The sequence below is a fragment of the Scyliorhinus torazame genome, chromosome 16 (genome assembly GCF_047496885.1).
Source record: "Scyliorhinus torazame isolate Kashiwa2021f chromosome 16, sScyTor2.1, whole genome shotgun sequence".
In the NCBI taxonomy this organism is placed as follows: Eukaryota; Metazoa; Chordata; class Chondrichthyes; order Carcharhiniformes; family Scyliorhinidae; genus Scyliorhinus; species Scyliorhinus torazame.
In genome coordinates, this window is record NC_092722.1 from 99,224,210 (window position 1) to 99,251,033 (window position 26,824).

A 26,824-nucleotide genomic window follows, 5' to 3' on the forward strand; every position below is an offset into this window, starting at 1 on the left:
CATTGTAAACCTCATTATACTCCATTGTAGACCCCATTATAACCCCCCATTGTAGCCCCCATTATAACCCACCATTGTAACCCCCATTATAACCCCCCATTGTAATCCCCATTATAACCCACCATTGTAAACCACCATTATAATCCCCCATTGTTAATCCTTTATTGTAACCCCCTCATTATAACCCACCTTATAATGTCCCATTATAACTCCTCCAGTAATGCCCCAGTGTAAACCCTCCATTACATCACCCATGTAAAACTCCCATATTATAACCCACCCATTATAACCTTCCCATTGTAAACCCCCCCCATTGTAAACCACCATTATAACCCCCATTGTAAACCCCGCAATATCCCATACTGTTTCCTCGTTATATTCTTGCTTTTCCCTACCCCATGTTTGTCTCTGACCTGTCTGTTATACTTCCACTTACCCAGACTCTCTCTGTGAGAGTCGACTTTCCTGGAGGACAGAGAGCACAAACAAAGCCGTGGCTCAGTACTGCCCCAATTCACTCTGGAGCTGGAACTCTTCATTCTTCATTAACGTCAGGTAAGCCATCATTTTTGAATGTTTAACTTGTTCATATCTGCCTTTTTATTAGTACCCACAGCCATTACATAACTCTATGTTGAATCATAAAATATAGAAATCTATTACTGCATGTAAAATTACAGTTATAGATTGATTTATAAATTGATCTAAATATGAAATATAATGGAGTGTTAAAGTTTCATCCAGTATTCACATTGTTCAAAAGCAAAACAGCTTCTTAAAATGTTCTTAAAAAGGCCTGTTTAATTCACAGGATCAGTTAAAATTGTTGTATTCAGGCACAGTATATTTTTTTGCTGCCCTTCGTCAAGTACTATTGGTCAGCCTTGAGTTTCTGCTGTGTTCTTGTCTTAGTTTCAGTGGGAGATTGGTGTCATCCTCACCCCCCCATTGGCTATTCCCAATATTTCTCTGCGGGTTCTGCTGGTCATCTCATAGACACAGAGCCCTGTGAGGATTCCAAGGCTAAATCAAAGTCGCCACAGCCCAGAGGATCATAGGCTGCTTTGCACTTTGAGTGGGGGGAGCTGACTGGTGGTGATTTAACCTGAGGGTCACCATACCTCAGGTGAGGGGTAATGTTGAGAAGGCGGGGCCGTACTGGATAACCTCAGCCGGTATGGGAATTGAACTCGCGCTGTTGGCATTGCTCTGCATCGTGAACTAGCCATCCAGCCAACTGAGCTAAACCGACCCCTATTCCAGGGAGATAAATCAATATATTCAGAATCGTATCATGCTCGGAATCTGAGCACCTTCCTCATTTAAGGCAGCAGACTGAGCTCAGGCGGGACGATCAGGCACCTTGGGTGTGCTAATGTCAACCATGACAGCCCCGTATGGAAAACAACCTTACATTGCAGAGCTAGCTTAGTGATAGAAACTGGGTGGCATGGACAAGCTGGGCCAAAGGGCCTGTTTCCATGCTGTAAACATCTATGACTTTAGGAGCAGCCATTTTTGATGATTGAGCTGGGCAGAGGTGACTGGGGGTGGGGTGGGGGGGGGGGGGGGGGGGGAGGAGAGCATGGTAGATTTGTGGAATACTTCATCAGCAACCACCACTGCCTCCTACAGTGGGCAGGGGGAGGTGGTGGCTGGAGTGGATGTGGTTAGGGCAAGGGGAGGTGGTAATATGGTGGAAAAGTTGTATCTCTGCCGAAGGGCCAAATCTGTAGAGGTTTGCTGTTCAATGTTAATGGAACTCTAGCTTATCAGAAATTCACTACATTTTTCCAAAATCAAGATGGGAATTTGCGATGGAAACCGGAATCGAACAACGAAATTCACAAAGAATAAGGAGATAAAACAAACACTTAGACAATCCTGTTGGAATAACACAAATTCTGCTCTTTGTCAGTTAGCGGATAATATTGAATAACTTGTCGAGTCGCCCTGTGCAATCACAGAAAAGGTAAACAAACTCAATCTCCAGTGTTGCTGTGCTGCCTTCCAACAAGCTGGGCTGGACTGCAATGAAAATAAAGTTCCAGAGACTCCTGCACGTGAGGCCTAAGCACTCGTGCAGTAATGCCAACAGTGATAAATTCATAGCGCTGTCCCAGAGGCTGCTTCCGGTTCAACCAGTCACTGATGGTTAGATGTTGTCAGCTCTTTGGGCAGGATTATCTGAAAGAATATGGAGAAATATGAGATCAGCAGAAACATCATTTGATAGCGATTTACAAAGTCAATTCCCCCGGCCTCAATATTCAAATAGACAGCAGCAGTCTATTGAATTTAATTGAATTTGATTTATTGTCACTATACCGAGGTACAGTGAAAAGTATTGTTCTGTGTACAGTCCAGACAGTCGTTCCATACATGACGGTTCTAAGAAACCAAAGAGAAAATGCTCCAGCAGAGGGCAGTAGAGCGGAGCTGCTGATTGGCTGTTGCGGGGGAAGTTTGCATACGTCCGTTGTGCTCACCCTAACTTGAAGGTGGTTTGTGGAGGAGTTGTTGTCAAGTGATCAAGAGGAAGGCTCGAGAGCAGGTAGAAGTAGAAAGAAGTTGAACCGTGATGTCACAGCCTGCAGGTAAGGGATTGGCTGGTGACTGGTAAGTAGATTTTCTTTTATTTTCCCTCAGGTGTTATCGTGCGCGGCGCAGAGGTTGCTGAGTGAGTGCTTGCTGAGAAGGTGAGTGAATAACAGGTAAGCTCTTTCTTTTTTTTGATCTAGAGGGGATGGCAGGGAAGGTAGTGCAATGTTCTTCCTGCAGAATGTTTGAGGTGAGGGACGCTGTCAGTGTCCCTGCTGATTTCATCTGTGGGAAGTGCACCCATCTCCAGCTCCTCAGAAACCGTGTGAGGGAACTGGAGCTGGATGAACTTTGGATCATTCGGAAGGGAGAGGTGGTCATAGATAGAAGCTTCGGAGATGTAGTTACTCCGAAGAATAAAGATAGATGGGTGACAGTGAGAGCGGCTGGGAGGAAGCAGTCAGTACAGGGATCCCCTGTGGTCGTTCCCCTTAGTAACAAATATACCGCTTTTGGATACTGTTGGGGGGGGGGGGAAACTTACCAGGGGTAAGCCATGGGGTACAGGTCTCTGGCACAGAGTCTGTCCCTGTTGCTCAGAAGGGAAGGAGGGAGAGGAGTAGAGCATTAGTCACTGGAGACTCCATAGTTAGGTGGATAGATAGAAGATTCTGTGGGAACGAGAGAGACTCGAGGTTGGTGTGTTGCCTCACAGGTGCCAGGGTGCGTGATGTCTCAGATCGTGTTTTCAGGATCCTTAAGGGGGAGGGGGAGCAGCCCCAAGTCGTGGTCCACATAGGTACCAACGACATAGATAGGAAAACGGATAGGGATGTAAGGCAGGAATTCAGGGAGATAGGGTGGAAACTTAGATCTAGGACAGAGTTATTATCTCTGGGTTGTTACCCCTGCCACGTGATAGCGAGACGAGGAATAGGGAGAGAGAGGAGTTGAACACGTGGCTACAGGGATGGTGGAGGGAGGGTTTCAGATTTCTGGATAATTGGGGCTCATTCTGGGGTCGGTGGGACCTCTACAAATGGGATGGCCTACACCTGGACCAGAGGGTTACCAATATCCGGGGGGGGGTAAATTTGCGAATGCTCTTCGGGAGGGTTTAAACTAGTTCAGCAGGGGCTTGGGAACCTGAATTGTAGCTCCAGTATACAGGAGGTTGAGAGTAGTGAGGTCATGAGTAAGGTTTCAAAGTTGCAGGAGTGTACCGGCGGGCAGGAAGGTGGTTTAAAGTGTGTCTTCTTCAATCCCAGGAGCATCCGGAATAAGGTGGGTGAATTTGCAGCATGGGTTGGTACCTGGGACTTCGATGTTGTGGCCATTTCGGAGACATGGATAGAGCAGGGACAGGAATGGTTGTTGCAGGTGCCGGGGTTTAGATATTTCAGTAACCTCAGGGAAGGTGGTAAAAGAGGGGGAGGGGTGGCATTTTTAGTCAAGGACAGTATTACGGTGGCAGAAAGGACGTTTGATGAGGACTCGTCTACTGAGGTAGTTTGGGCTGAGGTTAGAAACAGGAAAGGAGAGGTCACCCTGTTAGGGGTTTTCTATAGGCCTCCGAAAAGTTCCAGAGATGTAGAGGAAAGGATTGCAAAGATGATTCTGGATAGGAGCGAAAGCAACAGGGTAGTTGTTATGGGGGACTTTAACTTTCCAAATATTGACTGGAAACGCTATAGTTAGAGTACTTTAGATGGGTCCGTTTTTGTCCAATGTGTGCAGGAGGGTTTCCTGACACAGTATGTAGATAGGCCAACGAGAGGCGAGGCCATATTGGATTTGGTACTGGGTAATGAACCAGGACAGGTCTTAGATTTGGAGGTAGGTAAACACTTTGGTGATAGTGACCACAATTCGATTACGTTTACTTTAGTAATGGAAAGGGATAGGTACATACGCAGGGCAAGAGTTATATCTGGGGGAAAGGCAATTATGATGCGATGAGGCAAGACTTAGGATGCATCGGATGGAGAGGAAAACTGCAGAGGATGAGCACAATGGAAATGTGGAGCTTGTTCAAGGAACAGCTACTGCGTGTCCTTGATAAGTATGTACCTGTCAGGCAGGGAGGAAGTGGTCGAGCAAGGGAACCGTGGTTTACTAAAGCAGTCGAAACACTTGTCAAGAGGAAGAAGGAGGCTTATGTAAAGATGAGACATGAAGGTTCAGTTAGGGCGCTCGAGAGTTACAAGTTAGCTGGGAAGGACCGAAAGAGAGAGCTAAGAAGAGCCAGGAGGGGACATGAGAAATCTTTGGCAGGTAGGATCAAGGATAACCCTAAAGCTTTCTGTAGATATGTCAGGAATAAACAAATGACTAGGGTAAGAGTAGGGCCAGTCAAGGACAGTAGTGGGAAGTTGTGCTTGGAGTCCGAGGAGATAGGAGAGGTGCTAAATAAATATTTTTCATCAGTATTCACACAGGAAAAAGACAATGTTGTCGAGGAGAATACTGAGATTCAGGCTACTAAACTAGAAGGGCTTGAGGTTCATAAGGAGGAGGTGTTAGCAATTCTGGAAAGTGTAAAAATAGATAAGTCCTCTGGGCCAGATGGGATTTATCCTAGGATTCTCTGGGAAGCTAGGGAGGAGATTGCTGAGCCTTTGGCTTTGATCTTTAAGTCATCTTTGTCTACAGGAATAGTGCCAGAAGACTGGAGAATAGCAAATGTTGTCCCCTTGTTCAAGAAGGGGAGTAGAGACAACCCCGGTAATTATAGACCAGTGAGCCTTACTTCTGTTGTGGGCAAAATGTTGGAAAGGTTTATAAGAGACAGGATGTATAATCATCTGGAAAGGAATAATTTGATTAGTGATAGTGAACACGGTTTTGTGAAGGGTAGGTCGTGCCTCACAAACCTTATTGAGTTCTTTGAGAAGGTGACCAAACAGGTGGATGAGGGTAAAGCAATTCATGTGGTGTATATGGATTTCAGTAAAGTGTTTGATTAGGTTCCCCACGGTAGGCTACTGCAGAAAATACGGAGGCTTGGGATTCAGGGTGATTTAGCAGTTTGGATCAGATATTGGCTAGCTGGAAGAAGACAAAGGGTGGTGGTTGATGGGAAATGTTCAGACTGGAGACCAGTTACTAGTGGTGTACCACAAGGATCTGTTTTGGGGCCACTGCTGTTTGTCATTTTTATAAATGGAGGGCGTAGAAGGATGGGTGAGTAAATTTGCAGATGACACTAAAGTCGGTGGAGTTGTGGACAGTGCGGAAGGATGTTATAAGTTACAGAGAGACATAGATAAGCTGCAGCACTGGGTTGAGAGGCGGCAAATGGAGTTTAATGCAGAAAAGTGTGAGGTGATTCATTTTGGAAGGAATAACAGGAGTACTGGGCTAATGGTAAGATTCTTGGCAGTGTGGATGAGCAGAGAGATCTCGGTGTCCATATAAATAGATCCCTGAAAGTTGCCACCCAGGTTGAGAGGGTTGTTAAGAAGGCGTACGGTGTGTTAGCTTTTATTGGTAGAGGGATTGAGTTTCGGAGCCATGAGGTCATGTTGCAGCTGTACAAAACTCTGGTGCGGCCGCATTTGGAGTATTGCGTGCAATTCTGGTCGCCGCACTATTGGAAGGATGTGGAAGCATTGGAAAGGGTGTAGAGGAGATTTACCAGAATGTTGCCTGGTATGGAGGGAAGATCTTATGAGGAAAGGCTGAGGGACTTGAGGCTGTTTTCGTTCGAGAGAAGAAGGTTAAGAAGTGACTTAATTGAGGCATACAAGATGATCAGAGGATTGGATAGGGTGGATAGTGAGAGCCTTTTTCCTTGGATGGTGATGTCTAGCACGAGGGGACATAGCTTTAAATTGAGGGGAGATAGATATAGGACAGATGTCAGAGGTAGGTTCTTTACTCAGAGAGTAGTAAGGGTGTGGAATGCCCTGCCTGCAACAGTAGTGGACACGCCAACACTAAAGGCATTCAAATGGTCATTGGATAGACATATGGACAATAAGGGAATAGTGTAGATGGGCTTTAGAGTGGTTTCACAGGTCGGCGCAACATCGAGGGCCGAAGGGCCTGTACTGCACTGTGATGTTCTATGTTCTAAAATCTCAGCAGGTCTGGCAGCATCTGTAGAGGGAGAAAAGAGCTAATACCCACAGAAACCAAGGGAAAGAGTGCTAATGGCAGTCCCCAGAGAGAACAAAAGTGTGAAAGGCCAAACAGCAGAGAAGCTAACATCAGAGGGTAAGCTGTGACATATGTAGATGTGGGGGGAGGGGAAGGGGGAAGCAAAGGGGAGAAAAGTTAAGGAAAGGGGGATAAGATATGGGGGGTTAAACATATATAAAGAAAGAAAGAAATGTTAAAAGGCAGTTAAAATGAAATGGGATGAAAACAAAAGGATCGAGGTGGGGTAGAGCTAATCATCTGAAGTTGTTGAATTCGATGTGGAGACCGAAGGTGCTCAGCAATGCGATCACCCAGTCTGCGTTTGGTCTCTCCGATATAGAGGAGATCACATTGGGAGCAGCAAATGCAGTAGACCAAATTGAAAGAGGTGCAAGTGAAACGCTGCTTAACCTGGGCAGGTGTTACACCTTCTGCGATTGCATGGGAAGATGCCATGGGTGATGGGAAAGGTGTTGGGTATGGTGGAGTGGACTAGATTATCTCGGAGGGAACGGTCTCTGCGGAATGTTGACCGAGGGAGTGAAGGGAAGAAGTGTTCGGTAATAATTTAAATATTAAAATATTACGGTTATAAGATGTAGGAAGAGGATCTGTATGAGAGCGAGCTCGCAGAGAGACCCCACGCTCCGGCGCCATCTTGAGATCAGTGTAACAGCTAGCTCCACGTGAATGTGGCCTTGAAGAAACACCTTTACATAGAAAGCTTTCTCCACCCTGTGCCTCAATATGGCTGGGAGATTTAATGGAGTTTGTAAGTCTAAAGAAGGTTAAATTTAGTTTAAGAGGAATGAGGAGGGGTTTCATAAAAGATGGTGTTCGTTTATATCTCACTTTAAGGAACTAACCTCAGTCAGCAGCTACAATGGGAGGGGGTAATTAGTTAATTGTTTTCAGGTTGAGGAAAAAATTGTTAAATTTTAATTAAATATATGTAATGTAATTTATAAGAAAAATTTTGAAAAAGCCAATAAAAATATTTTTTTAAAAGCAAGGGGAAGAAAAAAAAAGAACCAACAGATTGGCTGTGCTTAGATGATTGAATATTTTGCATAGGCTTCCGGTTGCGGCTATGCGGAGCTAAGCCGCGCGATTCGGCAGCTCCTGCTACCACGGACGTTCGGGCTCGTTAGAGGAGCCCCAACGGAACTTTTTTTTGACGCAACCCGTGGGGAAGGGAAGAGAGAGGTCCCCCTCCAACGTCTATGAAATGGACCAGAAGTGTAACGGCCAAAGGAGCGGCACTGGAGCAACTGGAGAAGCGAGGGAAAGAAAACAAAATGGCGGCGGCCAGGGACAAAGGGGAGCTGCAGGAGTTCATCAAGCGCTGCTTCGAGGAGTAGCGCGAGGAGATGCGCAAGGAGATGTTGGCGCCTATGCTTTCGGCAATTGAAGGACTCGGGATCACCCAGAAGGCCCACAAAGCTAAGATCCAGGAGGTACAGAAAAGAGTCAGTCAGAACGAGGACGAGCTCGTGGGAATGGCGGTGAGAGTGGAGCAGAACGAGGCGCTACACAAGAGGTGGGCGGGAAGACTCGAAGACCTGGAGAACAGGTCGAGGAGAAAGAATCTGCGAATCCTGGGTCTCCCTGAGGGAGTGGAGGGGGCCGATGCCGGGGCATACGCGAGCACGATGCTCGAGGTGATGATGGGCACGAAGGCCCCTTCGAGGCCGCTGGAGTTGGACGGGGCACATCGGGTGCTGGCGAAGAAGCCCCAGGCAAATGAGCCGTCAAGGGCGATGGTGGTGAGGTTCCACCGGTTCACGGACAGAGAGTGGATCCTGAGATGGGCCAAGAAGGAGCGGAGCAGTAAGTGGGACAATGCAGAGATCCGAATATACCCGGACTGGAGCACGGAGGTTGCAAAGCGGAGAGCGGGTTTCAACCGGGCCAAAGCGGCGTTGTACCGGAAAGAAGTGAAATTCGGAATGCTGCAGCCAGCGCGACTGTGGGTCACATACAAGGGCCAACACTATTACTTCAAAACGCCTGAAGAGGCGTGGACCTTTGTACAAGCCGAAAAGTTGGACTCTAACTGAGGGTTTGTGAATGTGGGGGGGATGTTTGGGGTTTGATGTGTGATGGTTGTTGTATATAGGGGGTCAATCACGCGCAGGAAATGTTACATGGGCTGGGGGAGAGAGACAAGGAGCTGCACCAGAGGGGGCGGAGCGGGCTTTGGAAAGCGCGGGGGGTTTTCCGGCGCGTGGGAAGGCGGGAAGGGGAACGAAGGAATGCATATTGATTGGGAGACTCCCACACGGGGAGGTCAATGGGACGGCGGGGGAAGCCGGGGTCAGCAGGCGTCAGCTGACTTACGGGAGTGACAGCTAGACAGTGAAAGCTAGACAGGGGTCTAGCGGGGGGGAGGGGAGGGGGGGGGAGGGGGCGGGGGGGCGGGGAAGGGTTGCTGCGGCACTGGCCGAAAGGGAATGGGACACAAAAGAGGTGGTCGGGACGGGAGTCCCGAGGGTGAGGGAGGCATGGACACAGGACTGGCCCAGAAAAGGAGATGGCTTGTCGGCGGGGGGTGGGGGGGTGAGAGCCCCTCCAATCCGGCTGATAATGTGGAATGTGAGGGGCCTGAATGGGCCGGTGAAGAGGGCTCGAGTGTTTGCGCACTTAAAGAGACTGAAGGCGGACGTGGTCATGCTCCAAGAGACACACCTGAAGATGGCGGACCAAATCAGGTTAAGAAAGGGATGGGTAGGACAGGAATTCCACTCGGGACTGGACGCGAAGAATAGAGGGGTGGCAATATTGGTGGGAAAGCGGGTGTCATTTGAGGCCAAGACTATTGTAGCGGACAATGGAGGGCGATATGTAATGGTGAGCGGTAGGCTGCAAGGGACGTGGGTGGTGTTGGTAAACGTATACGCCCCGAACTGGGATGATGCAGGATTCATGAAGCGCATGTTGGGGCGCATTCCGGACCTGGAGATAGGAGGCCTGATAATGGGAGGGGACTTCAATACAGTGTTGGATCCAGCACTGGACCGCTCCAAATCAAGGACTGGAAAGAGGCCGGCGGCGGCCAAGGTACTTCGGGGGTTTATGGATCAGATGGGGGGAGTGGACACATGACGGTTTGCAATGCCGCTGGCCAGGGAATTTTCTTTCTTCTCCCATGTACACAAAGCCTACTCCCGGATAGATTTCTTTGTTCTGTGTAGGGCGCTCATCCCGAGGGTGGAGGGGACGGAGTATTCGGCCATAGCCGTTTCGGACCATGCCCCGCACTGGGTGGAACTGGAGCTGGGAGAGGAGAGGGACCAACGCCCGTTGTGGTGGCTGGATGTGGGACTTCTGGCGGACGAGGTGGTGTGTGGGAAGGTGAGGGGGTGTATCGAAAGGTACTTGGAGGCCAACGACAACGGGGAGGTGCGGGTGGGGTGGTATGGGAGGCGTTGAAGGCGGTGATCAGGGGAGAGCTAATCTCCATTAGGGTTCATAGGGAGAAGACAGAGGGTATGGAAAGGGAGAGGTTAGTGGGGGAGATTTTGAGAGTGGACAGGAGATACGCAGAGGCCCCGGAGGAAAGATTACTTGGGGAAAGACGACGGCTCCGGACGGAGTTTGACCTGTTGACCACAGGGAAGGCGGAGGCACAGTGGAGGAAAGCGCAGGGGGCGACCTACAAGTATGGGGAAAAGGCTAGTCAGATGATGGCACACCAGTTCCATAAGAGGATAGCAGCGAGGGAAATAGGGGGAGTCAAAGATGGAAGGGGAGCCACGGTTCGGAGTGCGACAAAAATAAACGAGGTATTTAAGGCCTTTTATGAAGAGCTGTACAGATCCCAGCCCCCCAGCCGGGGAAGAGGTTGTGAGACGATTCCTAGATCAGCTGAGATTCATGAGGGTGGAGGAGCAAGAGGTGGCTGGTTTGGGGGCACCAATTGGGTTGGAGGAGCTGAGCAAGGGTTTGGGGAGCATGCAGGCGGGGAAGGCCCCGGGACCGGACGGATTCCCGGTGGAGTTCTACAGGAAGTACGTAGACCTGTTGGCCCCGCTACTGGTGAGGACATTTAATGAGGTAAGAGAGGAGGGGACCCTGCCCCCGACAATGTCAGAAGCGACAATTTCTTTGATCCTAAAGCGGGACAAGGACCCACTGCAATGTGGATCGTAAAGGCCGATCTCGCTCCTCAATGTGGATGCAAAGTTGCTGGCAAAAGTGCTGGCCACGAGGATCGAGGACTGTGTCCCGGGGGTAATCCACGAGGACCAGACGGGATTTGTAAAGGGCAGGCAACTAAACACCAATGTGTGGCGGCTATTAAACGTGATAATGATGCCATCGGAGGAGGGAGAGGCGGAGATAGTGGCAGCTATGGACGCGGAGAAGGCCTTTGACCGAGTAGAGTGGGAATACCTCTGGGAGGTGCTGCGTAAGTTTGGGTTCGGGGGAGGGTTTATCAATTGGGTTAAGCTCCTTTACAGAGCCCCGATGGCGAGTGTAGTGACGAACCGGCGGAGGTCGGAGTACTTTCGACTGTACCGAGGGACGAGACAGGGGTGCCCCCTGTCCCCCCTGTTGTTCGCATTGGCGATCAAACCATTGGCCATGTCATTGAGGGAGTCTAATAAATGGAGGGGGGTGGTCCGAGGGGGAGAAGAGCATCGGGTGTCGCTATATGCGGATGACCTGTTGCTGTACGTGGCGGATCCAATGGAGGGGATGGTGGAGGTCATGCAGACTCTAAGGGAGTTTGGGGAGTTTTCAGGCTATAAGCTCAATGTAGGGAAGAGTGAGCTCTTTGTATTACAGGCGGGGGACCAAGAAAGAGGGATAGGGGACATACCGCTGAGGAGGGCGGAGGGGAGCTTTCGGTATCTGGGGATCCAGATAGCCAGGAGTTGGGGGACCCTACATAAACTGAATCTGACGAGGTTGGTGGAGCAAATGGAGGAGGATTTCAAAAGATGGGACATGTTACCGCTCTCGCTGGCGGATGGGGTGCAGTCGGTCAAAATGGTGGTCCTTCCGAGGTTTCTGTTTGTGTTTCAGTGCCTTCCCATCGTGATCACTAAGGCCTTTTTTAAGAGAGTAGGCAGGAGTATTATGGGGTATGTGTGGGCGAATAAGACCCCGAGAGTAAGGAGAGGGTTCCTGGAACGCAGTAGGGACCGAGGAGGGTTGGCGCTGCCAAACCTGGGGAGTTACTACTGGGCAGCAAATGTGGCGATGATCCGCAAGTGGGTTATAGAGGGAGAGGGGGCGGCATGGAAGAGGATGGAGATGGCGTCCTGTAAAGGAACGAGCCTGGGGGCGTTGGTGACGGCACCGCTGCCGCTCTCGCCGACAAAGTATACCACGAGCCCGGTGGTGACGTCAACGCTAAGGATCTGGGGCCAGTGGAGACGGCACCGGGGTGCAATGGGAGCATCGGTGTGGTCCCCGATCAGGGGTAACCACCGGTTTGTCCCGGGGAAGATGGACGGGGGGTTCCAGAGCTGGCATCGGGCGGGGATTGGAAGAATGGGGGACCTGTTCATCGACGGGACGTTTGCGAGCCTAGGGGCACTGGAGGAGAAGTTCGAGTTACCCCCGGGAAATGCCTTTAGATATATGCAGGTGAGTGCTTTTGTGAGGCGACAGGTGAGGGAATTCCCGTTGCTCCCGGCACAAGACGTTCAAGATAGGATGATCTCAGGTGTATGGGTTGGGGAGGGCAAGGTGTCGGAAATACACCAGGAGTTGAAAGAAGAGGGGGAAGCGCTGGTAGCAGAGTTGAAGGGTAAATGAGAGGAGGAGCTGGGGGAGGAAATCGAGGAAGGTCTGTGGGTGAAGGGGGGACTGCCTGGGAGGGTGGAGGAGCAAGAGATAACATGAAGGGTTGGGGAAACTGGCACGTTCGGGAGAGGGCCAGTGGACAAAGCAGTGTAAATATATCATTTTGCCATGTATATATCTTGCTCTGCGCGATTTCTCGTTTTTTTGTTACGAGGGGGGGGGGGGGGGGGTGGTGGGGTTATTGTTTGTAAGGGAGAAAAATTGTGTTAATAAACTTTAATAAATATATTTTTAAAAAAAGAATATTTTGCATAGGGCATGCATCCCTTTTTCACTATTTAGACTTCCTTATCAAATTTATCACAACAAAATCCCATCTTAATGTGTCAACATTTGTCTTCTTAATGAAACATTCAAATCACTCTCAATGCATTCTGACACATTTGTACAACCATGTAAAATAGGAACAGGAGTAGGCCATTCAGCCCCTTGAGCCTGCTCTTAGATACCAGTCTAAACGTATCAATTTTTGTTTTGCCATTCCAACTGTTTACTTGAAGATTTTAGCATGTCCCAATTTTTTATAAATTAAGGATCTTAACAAAACTGAAGTCAATGGGAATCTCTTCTCCTTTGTCTTGGCTGCCTTTGCTGTTTCACTTTAACCAGTACATAGATTAGATTAAAGTCTATCTAATTTCTTTGTTGACCTTCTTGACCTTTTCCAAAACTGTGAAGAGAATCAACAATAATAACAAGGCTAGCTGTTCAATGGGGTCAAAAGTTTGAACACCCGGAGGTACATTAGATATTGGAAGGGGTGTGAGGAAGAATTGGCACAAAGATTATTCAGGCTATGGGGTACATTATGGGGATGATCCTTGAAGGGAACAGTGTAAATGGGAAGGGGGAGGGGTTGGTGCAAATCAATTACTTTTTTTTAAAAGAGAAAGAAGGCTGGTGAGAGTTTGGATGTTATATGCCTCGAACATATGCCTGGACAGCAAACAAAGAGACAATTGATAAGCTGAATAATATTTGAGATGTGGACGAAGAAGACATTCCTTATATTCCACACAGAAAGGTTAATGAGCAAGAGCTGGAAATGGCTGGAGAAAAGGGGAAATGAGTGCACAATATCAAGGAGAGAAATATACAGGGCTGGATTCTCCTTCGGGATCCTCCATTTTGCCAGCAAAGCACTTATGCCTGCCAATTTCTCGACGGGTTGGCCACAATGTGAATCCCCATTGGCCAGCTGCCGGGACGGAGGATCCCACTGCCGGTGGGGGGGCGTCATGCCAGAAAACGGGTCTGGCGGGGCCGTCAATCTCATTGTTAGAGCAGAACAGATGGACAGTTACTGGATTAGAATAAAAGGATTGGATTGGATTTTGTTTATTGTCACGTGTACCGAGGTACAGTGAAAAGTATTTTTCTGCGAGCAGCTCAACAGATCATTAAGTACATGGGAAGAAAAGGGAATAAAAGAAAATACATAATAGGGCAACACAAGGTATGATCCACAGGTGGATGATGATCCACAGAAAATAGAAGAGAAAGTGAATGGCAGACATAATGGACTGGGTACAGTTGACCATTGCGGAATGTGGAGATCCATGGCAGCTAATCTTCTGGGAAGAATGAATAAATGAGATAAGGTAGATGAGGATAAACCCATCCCATTGGCCGATGGTCATTGAAGGGCTGTTAAGACACAGATTTCAGGTTTAGTGCATGAGCTGGAGGGGGAAGTCAGGAAGTTTATTTTACACAGTGAATAATAATAACTTGGAGTTCGCTGACCGGGAGGGTGGTGGAAGAAGAGAGGATGGGCGCAATTCAACTAATTGTGAACTAAGTCCCATAGTGAGCGAGCAGTGGCCGAGGCTGCACATAGTCCTGTTTTATACACTGGGAGCTCTGATCGCCGGAACTCCCCAGTGTAGCGAGAGATCAGGATGTCCCCGAAGCAACCCTTGCCCCTTCCAGTCCGAAAACACTATGGGAGGGTCCCCGACCGCCCCCCACTCTTCAACCCACCCACTCCTCAACTCCTCCTCCCCATTCCTCAACCCTCCTCCTCAACCCCTTCCCAACTCCGATCACATGTACATGCAGAAGATGCCAGCTTGGTGGTGCCAACCTGACATTGCCCATGCCAGCTGGCAGTGCCACCTGGATGGGCACCTTGGTAGTGCCAGGTTGGCACCTAGGTGGCATTGCCAGGGTGCCCAAGTGCACCAGCAGTATCAGGGTACCACCCTGCCCAAAGGGCATGCAGCTGGGGGCCTCCAATCCCCTGGGAGACCCCCACAATTGCTATTCCATCTGGTCCCGTTTGTGGAGACCAGTGCAGAACAGCGCTCGGCCAAGGTCTCCGAGGTGAAGGAGATGAATTCCAAAGCATCAGGTACCTGAGAATCTGCACATCAGAGCGAGACTAGCAGTCTCGGTCTAATAAGCAAATTTGCCCAAAAGTGCGTTTACATCGCAACGTCTCGCGAGATTGCGTTGGATGTTGTGAGCCGTATAGATTCTGGGAGTGAGGTCTCCTGGATTTTATCAGCCACGCTGCGCCACGGCAAGCTGCTTTTCGGGTGCAGCTTGGCCATTGGATCACGCCTGATGAGTGACTCCAAAAGGAAATTGTTTAGGCACTTGGATGAAATTATCCTGTAAGGCTACAGGACTCGAGCAGCAGAGTGGGATTGATTGAGTTGTTCCATAGGGAGCCAGCATGGAGTCGATACATAGATACAATGAAGATAGGAGCAGGAGGAGGCCTTTTGGCCCTTCGAGCCTGCTCCGCCATTCATCACGATCATGGCTGATCATCCAACTCAATAGCCTAATCCTGCTTTCTCCCCATAGCCTTTGATCCCATTCTCCCCAAGTGCTATATCCAGCCGCCTCTTGAATATATTCAATATAGTTTTATATAGTTTTATAAAATATTAAATATAAAATATATATTTAAAATAAATATAAAATATAAAATATTATAAAATATAGTTTTAGCATCAACTACTTCCTGTGGTAATGAATTCCACAGGCTCACCATTCTTTATGTGAAGAAGTGTCTCCTTATCTCTTTCAGAAATGATTTACCTTGAAACCTCAGGCTGTGACCCCTGGTTCTGACCCATCATTGGTAACATCTTCCCTGATCTACCCTGTCTAGTCCTGTTAGAATTTTCTAAGTCTCTATGAGATCCCCCCTCATTCTTCTGAACTCCAGCGAGAACAATCCCAACCTAGCCAATCTCCCCTCATATGACAGTCCCGCCATCCCTGGAATCAGTCTGGTAAACCTTCGCTGCACTCCCTCGAGAGCAAGAACATCCTTCCTCAGAGAAGGAGACCAAAACTACACACAATACTCCATGTGTGGCCTCACCAAGGCCCTGTATAATTGCAGAAACATATCCCTGCTTCTATATTCGAAACCTCTTGCAATGAAGGCCAACATACCATTAGTCTTCTTTACCGCCTGCTGCACCTGCATGCTTACCTTCAGCGACTGGTGCATAAGGACACCCAGGTCACGCTGCACACTCCCCTCTCCCAATTTACAACCATTCAGGTAGTAATCTGCCTTCCTGTTTTTGCTTCCAAAATGAATAACCTCACTCTTATCCAAATTATACTGCATCTACCATTGGTTTGCCCACTCGCCCAACCTGTCCAGATCTTGCTGTAGGATCCCTGCATCCTCGTCACAATTTACCCTCCCACCTAATTTGGTATCATATGGGCATAATGAGTCGATGGGGATAATGGCGTGTCTTGCTAATGACTCTGAAACACCTTGGCATGGATGACAGCTGAGAGATGAGGCTTACTTCACTGAGTTTCCCGGATGGGTCAGGGCGAATGGTTCCAGTCACTTTTCCTGTTCAGACCCCATACACTGGCAGAGGTTGTCTCCATCATCAAAGAATTGCTGCTTCCATCTTCTGGTCTAAAGATGGAAAGAGATTAGTTCAGAGTGGTCTCTCTGCAATTCCGATCCATCTCCATGGCCCAGGTAGGCAATGTTTAGCTCACACTGTGAGCATGTATGGGCTGGCTAGTGGAGATGTCTCTCAACTGTTCATTACTCCTGAGTCTAACACTGGATTTAGTTCATGTTAGCTGAAGAAATGTGACGAGGTAACAGGATGTGGGTGAACTTTTGCTAACCCCAGAAACCTCGGTGTGTCCAACACCGGTGGATACTGGCATACAGAGCCTGGAACTGGACATCACGGTGTAGAGCCCAGCGATTCCTCTGCAGTGGTGTCCAGAGAAAAGGGGTCGAAGAATGTCAGGTGGGTGCTGTGAATAATCCACACACAGTATCTGTCACCCCCACTTCAGAGCATTGCACAGGACCCCCTCGGACTGGAGACCTCACAGTGCATCATCCCTCCCGCCCCCTCCTCCTGGATACACACGGCGTCCTCCACCCTCTCCATCCCCACCACCCCGGTGACACACAGCATTCCAACAAATATACACACTGCCTTAACTCCAGTCCTTATCTTTCCACCTTCCACCTGGAAGATCCCTGCATGCGAACTGGCCATTCCATCACACAGTCTCATCGAATACCCGGGGTGGCAGAGGTGGGGACGATGAGAGGGTGGCACTGTAGCGGTGTGTGCTGGCTGAACCACAGTCTCATGAGCCATGCCCATCCAAAATGTCTGCCCATTCCACCCCCTCCAACCTCACCCCCCTGTTTGGCCAGCCAAGACCAGCCCACCCCTTGCATCCTTGCCAACTTAACTGGAGTCTACTTTTCTGGCCTTGCATGCCCTTACATGATCCCCAGACAGTACATCAGGAGTGGAGGCGGCCTGCTGTGATTCCTGCCCTGCGACGAGGGTCCCCGTTGGCGGGCGTCTTCCAGGGCGATCAGGCCTGGGTCGGCCTTGCTGCTCCGGTGTCCCAAGTGGCGCGGTGAACCAGATGCACCAGGGACAGGAGGATGGGAAATCCGAGGTGCTGCGTTGATCCGGCACCTCCCCTGAGGGAGACACTGGCATGGGCCCCGTCACCACCTCCTCCCTCGGGGTGCCTGATGGGCCCTGGGCTACTCCATGGGAAGGGGGTGCGAGCGGAGCTATCCCCTGAGGCTCCCCTGATTGCCAGCTCTGGAGGCCTGCTGCCGTCTCGATCAGGATCTGCATGTTCACAGCCATAGAGCACAGGGAGCGGACCACCTCCAGCTGGGACTGTGCCACATCACATTGCAACTGTGCCACCAGCTTCTAGGTCTGTGCCACATCAGCCAGTGACTGCACCATCTTCCTCTAGGACTGAGCCACCTCCCTCTGTATCTGTGCCATGTCAGCCAGCGGCTGGGCAATGCCACCGGCACTCTCAGCCATGAACCACTATGGCTGAGCCATGCTCAGGAGCACCGCTGCAATGTGCAGATGGTCCTGGCGCATGGCTGCCTGTGACTGGGCAGCCTTATCCTGGGCCTTGGCCACTGCCTGCAGAGATTATCCCAGGCCTTGGACATGCTGATCCACGGCCGAAACCCTCACCCCTCACCCGTCCACCGCGGACGTCACTCATGCGGTGTTGGCCTGGGTGGCACGCATTGCCGGCACCATCACCTGCTCAGAAAGCTGTTGGACTCCTCCACCTCTGCCTGCAAGTGCTGGATGCTCGCTGACAACACCTCATGCAGTCCCTGGCTCTGCGACTGCATCTCCACAATTAATGGGACAGTCCATTCCAAAAGCCTGAAACGCTTCTGGACGGCAGCTAAGCCCTGGGGTCGGCTCGCCCTCTGACCGTCCGCCCCCTCTGGGGTTCCTACCTCCACCTGCTGTACCGCAGCATGTGTGTGGTGTGCACCAAATAGTGTCCCAGGAGCCTCTTCACTAAAGTGCCGAACCAAGGTGAGTGTCTCTGGGATGGTGGAGGGCGTTGGATACAGCTGTGACGGGTAGTCAGTGTCATCCTCGTACTCGAGATCCGGGGTGTCCTAGGTCTCGGGTATGTGGCTCGCGTCCGTGTTGGTGTCCTCATCACTGGTCAGCATTGGGGCTCTGGCTGTGGCACTGGCTGGGGACGGGTGTCGGCAGATGTACCCGCCCCATTACCAGCAGCTGCTGCAAGACACAAGGCAAGACGTATGATTTGACCGGGGATTGTGGGCGTGGTGTGGGTGTGGTGTGGGTGTGGGCGTGGTGTGGGGGTGAGGGTGGTGTGGGGGTGAGGGTGGTGTGGGGGTGAGGGTGGTGTGGGTGTGAGGGTGGTGTGGGTGTGAGGTGGGTGTGAGGGTGGTGTGGGTGTGAGGGTGGTGTGGGTGTGAGGGTGGTGTGGGGGTGAGGGTGGTGTGGGTGTGAGGGTGGTGTGGGGGTGAGGGTGGTGTGGGTGTGAGGGTGGTGTGGGTGGTGTGGGTGTGAGGGTGGTGTGGGTGTGAGGGTGGTGTGGGGGTGAGGTGGGTGTGAGGGTGGTGTGGGGGTGAGGGTGGTGTGGGTGTGGGCGTGGTGTGGGGGATGAGGTGGGTGTGAGGGTGGTGTGGGGGTGAGGGTGGTGTGGGTGTGGGCGTGGTGTGGGGGTGAGGTGGGTGTGAGGGTGGTGTGGGTGTGAGGGTGGTGTGGGTGTGAGGGTGGTGTGGGTGTGAGGGCGGTGTGGGTGTGAGGGCGGTGTGGGTGTGAGGGTGGTGTGGGTGTGAGGGTGGTGTGGGTGTGAGGGCGGTGTGGGTGTGAGGGCGGTGTGGGTGTGAGGGTGGTGTGGGTGTGAGGGTGGTGTGGGTATGGTGTGGGGGGGGGGGGTCGGGTTGACACATATGTCATGGGAACCGCAACTCAGCAGGTCTCACTTCCTCGCCCAACGGCAATCTCCACCCCGGCGACTGTCCTTCGGGCCGGCTGACCACATCCAGGGCCCTCTGCTGTGCCGCGGTGAAGGGCTGCAGGTCCAGCGGTCCCCCTCCAGTCTTCTCCCGCTCCGGCGGTTGCTGCCGTCCTTCTCCTGGGGAGGGCGCGGGGGGGGACGGACGGGGGGGGACGTTGGGGCAGTAAACAGAAAACACAGTTTAACATGTAGACCAGGAAGTGGTAGATGGTGGCCATGGCAGCCGGATGGCAGCCAATATTGTTGCTCGAATGTGGTGCAGGTTGGGGGTTCAGCCACAGCATTGCCTACTCATCCTACCTGCCCTGAGGAGGTTGTGCTGTTTTTTCCGGCACTGCTGGCCAGTCCAGACAGTGTTGTTGACAATGCTGACCACCTCTGTGACCTGCCCCCAGGCACGCCGAGTGGCGGCAGCTAGCAGTCTCCTTTCCAGGCCGGGATACAGAGTCGCCCGCCTCTCCGCCACGGCATTCAATATGGTCTCAAGCTCGCTGTCCATAAAATGGGGTGTTGCTCTCCTAGCTGCCGTCTTGTTGGCTGGGATGGTGTGTGTGGGGAGTGCAGTGTGTATATGTGGCTGCAGCTTGTCAGCCTCCTGAGTGTCAATCGCGAATCCAGTGAACCCCACACCGTTTCTCATTGGAATAGACTGTGTTCCATGTGGTGCGGTGCTAGCCCCTTAACGCTCGATGAACTGGTCCAGGTGCGCCACCAGTTTTGCTGTCTTAAAGTCCAAGAATCCTGTCCCGACGTCAACACTCAGGAACGGAGAATTCCGCTGCTTATCTGTCTTCACCCAAGAGAATGAGGAGGTAGATATAGAACTCGGGGGAGAGACTGTGAGGTTCTTGAGTAAATTATCAGGGGGAGTGACATGTTATTGGCAGGCTTAAAGGTGGACCATTATCCAGGTCCGGATGAATGGTGTTCCAGGATGCTGTGGGAAGTGAGGGAAGAGATTGCAGGGGCTCTGACACAAATTTTTAATTTTCCTCTGGCCTCGGGGGAGGTGCCACAGAACTGGAGAAGAGCTAATGTGGTCCCACTATTTAAGAAAGGTTGTAGAGATAAGTCAGGAAACTACAGACCAGTGAGTCTCATGTCAGTGGGAGGGAAACTATTGGAGAAAATTCTGAAGGACAGAATCTATCTCCACTTGGAGAGGCAAGGTTTGATCAGGAATAGTCAGCATGGTTTTGTCAGAGGGAGGCCATGCCCAACAAATTTGATTGAATTTTATGAGCGTGTGACCAGGTGTGTAAGTGAAGATAGTGTAGTTGATGTAGTTTACATGGATTTCAGCAAAGCCTTTGACAAGGTCCCACATGGGAGACTTATAAAGAAGGTAAATGCACATGGGATACAGGGTAACTTGATATGGTGGATTTAAAATTGGCTTAGCAGTAGGAGACGGAGGGTGATGGCAGACAGCTGCTTCAGTGACTGGAAGCCAGTGTCCAGTGGCGTACCACAGGGATCTGTGCTGGGTCCCCTATTGTTTGTCATTCATAAAAATGACATAGATGACTATGTGGGGGTAAGGTCAGTAAATTTGCAGATGATACAAAGATTGGCGGGGTGATTAATGGTGAGGTTGAGTGTCTTTGGTAACAGAAGATATAGACGGAAAGGTCAAATGGGCAGAAAAGTGGCAAATGGAATTTAACCCTCAAAAGTGTGAGGTGATACACTTTGGAAGGAGTAATGTGTCAAGGAAGTATTCAATGAATAGACTGACACTGGGAACAACGGGACCTTGGCGTGTTTGTTCATCTCTGAAGGCAGAAGGTTAATAGGGTGGTGAAAAAGGCATATGGAACATATGGCTTTTTCAATCAAGGCATAGATTACAAAAGCAGGAGGGTCATGTTGGAGAACTTTGGTGAGACCACAGCTGGAGTACTGTGTGCAATTCTGGTTGCCGAATTATAGAAAGGATGTGATTGCACTGGTGGGGATGTAGAGGTGATTCAACAGGATGTTGCATTTAAGTTATAAAGAAAGGTTGGCTAAGCTTGGATTGTTTTCACTGGAGCAGAGAAGATTGAGGGGTGACCTGATCGAGGTGTACAAGATTATGAGGGGCATGGGCAGGGTGGATAGGGAGCAGCTGTTCCCCTTAATTGAAGGGTCAGTTACGAGGGGACACAAGTTCAAGGTTAGGGGCAGCAAGGTTTAGGGGGATTTGATGAAATGTTTTTACCCAGAGGGTGGTGACGGTCTGGAACACACTGCCTGGGAGGGTGGTAGAGGTGGGTTGCCTCACATCCTTTAAAAAGTACCTGGAGGGGCAGCACGGTGGCACAGTGGTTAGCACTGCTGCCTGCGGCACTGCGGATCCGGGGCCGGGATTGGACATGGGTCACTGTCTGTGTGGAGTTTGCACATTCTCCCCGTGCAAAGATGTGCAGGGTAGGTGGATTGGCCACGTTAAATTGCCCCTTAATTGGAAATAAAATAATTGGGTAATCTAAATTTATTTTAAGAAAGTACCTGGATGAGCACTGGGCATGTCATGACATTCAAGGCTATGGGCCAAGTGCTGGCAAATGGAATGAAGTAGGCAGGTCAGGAGTTTTTCATGCGCCAGTGCAGACTCGATGGGCCAAAGAGCCTCTTCTGTGCTGTATTATTCTGTGATTATTGGAAGTGGCAGGACTGTAGAACTTAGATCCATTGATTGTTGACTTGCTTATTTCTATCACTTGCTGCTCTGCTGTTTGGCACGCAGGTAATCTTGTGTTGTAGCTGCACCAGGTTGACACCCTGATGCTGCTCCTGGCATGCCCTCCTGTACTCTTCATTGAACCAGCGTTGATCCCTTAGCTTGGTGGTAATGGTAGAGTGGGGGACGGCGGCACATGGCGCAGTGGTTAACACTGGGACTACAGCGCTGAGGACCCGGGTTCGAATCTTGGCCCCGGGTCACTGTCCGTGTGGAGTTTGCACATTCTCCCCGTGTCTGCATGGGTTTCAACTCCACAACCCAAAGAAGTGCAGGTTAGGTGGATTGGCCACGCTAAATTGCCCCTTAATTGGAAAAAAAACAATTGGGTACTCTAAATTTATTTTTTTAAAATGGTAGAGTGGGGGATATGCTGGGCCATGAGGTTGCAGGTTGTGGCTGAATACAATTCTGCTGCTGCTGTTGGCCCACAGCGCCTCATGGATGCCCAGTCTGGAGTTGCTACATCTGTTCAAGTGGCAGTGTCACACAATATGATGGAGGGTATCCTCAATGTGAAGACGGTCTTTGTCTCGACAAGGACTGTCCGGTGGTCACTTCTACCGTACAGATTAATCTGTGACAGGCAGGTTGGTGAGGATGAAGTCTAGTTTGTTTTTCCCTCTTGTTGGTTCCCTCACCAGCTGCCGCAGTCCCAGACCAGCAGCTATGTCCTTTAGGACCCAGCCAGCTCGGTCTGTGGTGGTGCTATAATCTTTAATATTGTCACAAGTAGGCTTAAATTAACACTGCAATGAAGTTACTGTGAAAAGCCCTGAGTCACCACATTCCGGCGCCTGTTCGGGTACACAGAGAGAGAATACAGAATGTACATTTCACCTAACAGCACATCTTTCGGGACCTGTGGGAGGAAACCGGAGCACCCGGAGGAAACCCACACAGACAAGGGGAGAACGTGCAGAGTCTGCACAGACAGTGACCCAAGTGGGAATCGAATCTGGGACCCTGATGTTGTGAAGCAACAGTGCTAACCACTGTGCTACCGTGCCACCCCTACCGAGCCACTCTTGGTGTTGGACATTGAAGTCCCCCACCCAGAACACATTCTGTGCCTTGCCATCCTCAATGCCTTTTCCAATTGGCGTTCAATGTAGAGGAGTACTGATTCATCAGCTGATGGTGGCCGGTAAGTGGTAATCAGCAGGAGGTTTCCTTGCCCATGTTTAACCTGACGCCATGACCCTTCATGTGGTCTGGAGTCGATGTTGAGGATTCCCAGGGCAACCCCCTCCCGACTGTATACCACTGTCCCGCAGCCTCTGCTGGGCCTGTCTTGTCGATGAGGCAGGACATACCCAGGAATGGTGACAGTGCTGTCTGGGACATATTGTCTGTAAGGTATGATTCTGTGAGAAAGACTACGTCAGGCTGTTGCTTGACTAGTCTGTAAGACAGCTCTCCCAAATTTGGCACAAGCCCCCAGATGTTAGTCAGGAGGCCTTTGCATGTTCGACAGGACTGGGCATGTCACTGTCATTTCTGGTGCGTAGGTGGATGCCGGATAGTCGGTCTGGTTTCATTCCTTATTTACTTCTCTGTAACAGTTTGGTACAACTGAGTAGATAGCTAGGCCGTTAGCTCGGGCAGTTAAGAGTCAACCACATTGCTGTGGATCTGGAGTCACATGTAGGCCAGACCTGGTAAGGACGGCAGATTTCCTTCCCGAAGGAACCAGATGGGTTTTATGACAATCAATGATAATTTCATGGCCACCTTTACTGAGACTAGCTTTATAATTCCAGATTTTATGAATTGATTTTAAATTCCACAAACTGCCTTGGTGAGTTTTGAACCTCGGCATTAGCCTGGGCCTCTGGATTATCAATTACCACAACACAACCTACAGTAAAAACATAATTGCTGTGGGAATACAGGGCAAGGCACAAAGCAAGACATTATCCTTACCTATAAAGCTGTGGGCAGGATCTCTTTAACATGCTGGATGATTCTCGGACTGGACGATTCTTTAATTTAGAATTCTTAAGCAGGACCTTGACTTTCCCACTGGCCTGGCCTTCTGCCTGAAATGGACACCAAAAACGGTTAGGCAATGTTCCAAGTGATTTTTTAAAAAACAACACAAAATACTCAGCAGGTCTGGCAGCATCTGTTGAGAGAGAAACAGAGTTAACGGCCAGGTAAATGACCTTTCACCAGAACTGCAATTAATTAGAAACGTGATAGGTTTTAAGCAAGTGAAAAGGGGGAGGGAGGGGAAATGATCAAAAGGGAAGGCCTGTGATAGGCTGGAAGACAGGAGCGATTAAATGGACGAGTTGGTAGTGCAGGGTCAAAGGAAATGAAGCAAAAGATGTGCTGTGAGAACGGTACGGTGGCACAGTGGTTAGCAGTGGGCGACACAGTGATTAGCACTGCTGCCTCACAGTCCCTGAGAACCGGGTTCAGTTCTGGCCTAGGCTGACTGTGTGGAGTTTGCACTTTCTCCCCGTGTCTGCGTGGGTTTCCTTCGGGTGGTCTGGTTTCCTCCCACAGACCAAAGATGTGCAGGTTAGGTGGATTGGCCACGCTAAATTGCCCCTTAGTGTTCAAAAGGTTAGGTAGGGTTACAAGGATAGGGTCAGGGAGTGGGCTTAAGTAGGGCGCTCTTTCCAAGGGCTGGTGCAGACTCGATGGGCTGATCGGCCTCCTTCTGCACTGTAGGGATTTTATGAGAGAAGGGTGTGCATGGCCTTGACCTAGAAGGAGTAAACTAAGGAAAATGTATAATTCCTTTAAAATGTTCATGGAATCTGTAATTGTTTTTAAGAATGTTTGAAAAATTATTTTTTTAAGAGTTTGCAGCAGTTATAAAACAATCAATTATAATTTTATTGGATAATAAATACTGGTCCATGTGACTTGGGCACTCCTGACCTGGAAGTGGGGATAGGGTAGAAATGAGGCCTTAAGTGGGTCGGTGCAGACTTGATGGGCCGAATGGCCTCCTTCTGCACTGTAAGTTTTTTTGTGAAATGCATTTTATTCAAACTTATATCAAAGTAGATTACAGCAAATAAACACCCCGGGAAACATTCTTCCCAACAATCAACTATACAGTTTGTACAGATTTTTCTCCTTTTTCACCCCCCCCCCCCCGCCCCCCCCCCCCCCCCCCCCCCCCCCACTCCCCATCCGACCGTCACTCCAGCAAAATTCGCCGGCGTGCAATCAGAGAGGTGAAGGCCAAGACATCGGCCTTCCTCCTCTCCATGAGCTCCGGCTTCTCTGAAACCCCAAATATCGCCACTAAAGGGTCCGGGCCCACTCCCTCCTCCACTATCCTGGCTAAGACCGCGAACACTCCCGCCCAGAATCTTCCCAATTTTTCACAACCCCAAAACATGTGTGCATGATTCGCTGGCCCCCGCCCACACCTCTCACACTCATCTGCTACCCCCTGAAAGAACCCACTCATTCTTGCCCGAGTCATATGCACCTTGTGTACCAACTTATACTGTATCAGACTCATCCTTGCACAAGAGGAGGTCCCGTTTACCCTTCGCAATGCCTCACTCCATACTCCCCAATTGATCTCCATTCCCAACTCCACTTCCCATTTTTCCTTGATCTTCACCACCCGCTCGCCTCCCTGCTCCCCCAGCCACTTGTATATCTCCCCAATTCTTCCCTCCCCTTCCACATCCGGAAGTAGCAGTCGCTCCAGCAGGGTGTATCCTGGCAATCTAGGGAACCCCTTCCAGACCTTTCTTGCAAAGTCCCTAACCTGTAGATACCTGAACTCACTACCCCTCGGCAGCTCTACACTCTCCCTTAGCTCCTCCAGACTGGCGAACCCTTCCTCCAAATACAAATCCCTCACTTTGACCAGCCCCACTTCCCTCCACCTCCTGTATACACTATCCATCCCCCCCGGCTCAAACCCATGATTCTCGCACAGCGGCGTTAGCACCGACATCCCTTCCACCCTAAAATGCCTCCTCAGCTGATTCCATATCTTCACCGTGGACTGCACCACTGGGCTCCCTGAATACCTACTCGGAGCCATTGTCAATGCTGCCGTCACCATAGCCCTCAAACTAGACCCCTTACAAGATTCCTCCTCCATCCTAACCCACTCAACCCGGTCTCCTTCCCACCACAGCCACACCTTGTCCACATTCGCCACCCAATAATAATGAAGCAAGTTTGGCAACACCAACGCCCTCTGCTGACTCTGCCTTTGTAGCAGGGTCCTCCCCACCCTCGGCACCTTCCCCGCCCATACAAAGTCAGAGATGATTGTGTCCACTTTCCGAAAAAAGGCCTTTGGTATAAAGATCGAGAGAGCCTGAAAGATAAACAAGAACCTCGGCAGAATATTCATTTTCACCACTTGGACCCTCCCCGCCAACGTTAAGTGCAGTGTATCCCACCTCTTAAGATCCTCCCTGGTCTCCCCCACCAACTTCGTTAAGTTCCACTTATGGAGCCCCGTCCATTCCCTCGCTACCTGAATCCCCAAGTACCTAAACCTATCCCTCGTTACCGTAATTGGCATCCCCCCTAAATTAGCCCGCTGTGCCTGCTCATTCACTGGGAATACCTCGCTTTTCCCTACATTCAGCTTGTATCCTGAGAATCCTCCAAACCTCCCCAACAGGCCCATAATCCTTCCCATACTCTCCAACAGATCTGAAACATACAGCAAGAGGTCATCGGCATAGAGCGACACCTGATGCTCCCTCTGTCCCCTGATTATCCCGTCACTCTGCCGACCCCTTGAGAGCCATCGCCAATGGCTCTATGGCCAGCGCAAAAAGCAGCGGCGACAGC

At 50.4% G+C, this 26,824-nt stretch overlaps 1 protein-coding gene across 3 annotated transcripts in view; it reads right to left on the reverse strand.

Moving 5' to 3' along the window:
- Positions 1-566: 566 nt before the first annotated feature.
- Positions 567-26,824, reverse strand: part of LOC140392966 (uncharacterized) — a 132,172-nt gene continuing 105,914 nt past the window's right edge. For 2 of the 3 annotated variants that reach the window (XM_072478784.1, XM_072478786.1), the window contains exons 6-8: positions 23,957-24,072; positions 16,287-16,405; positions 567-2,187 (exon numbers count right to left, since the gene is read on the reverse strand). In XM_072478784.1, coding sequence (XP_072334885.1) covers positions 16,309-16,405; positions 23,957-24,072 — 213 coding nt within the window. In that variant the 3' untranslated portion in view covers positions 567-2,187; positions 16,287-16,308. The remainder of the gene's footprint in view (positions 2,188-16,286; positions 16,406-23,956; positions 24,073-26,824) is intronic. The other variant, XM_072478785.1, reaches the window with a different exon arrangement.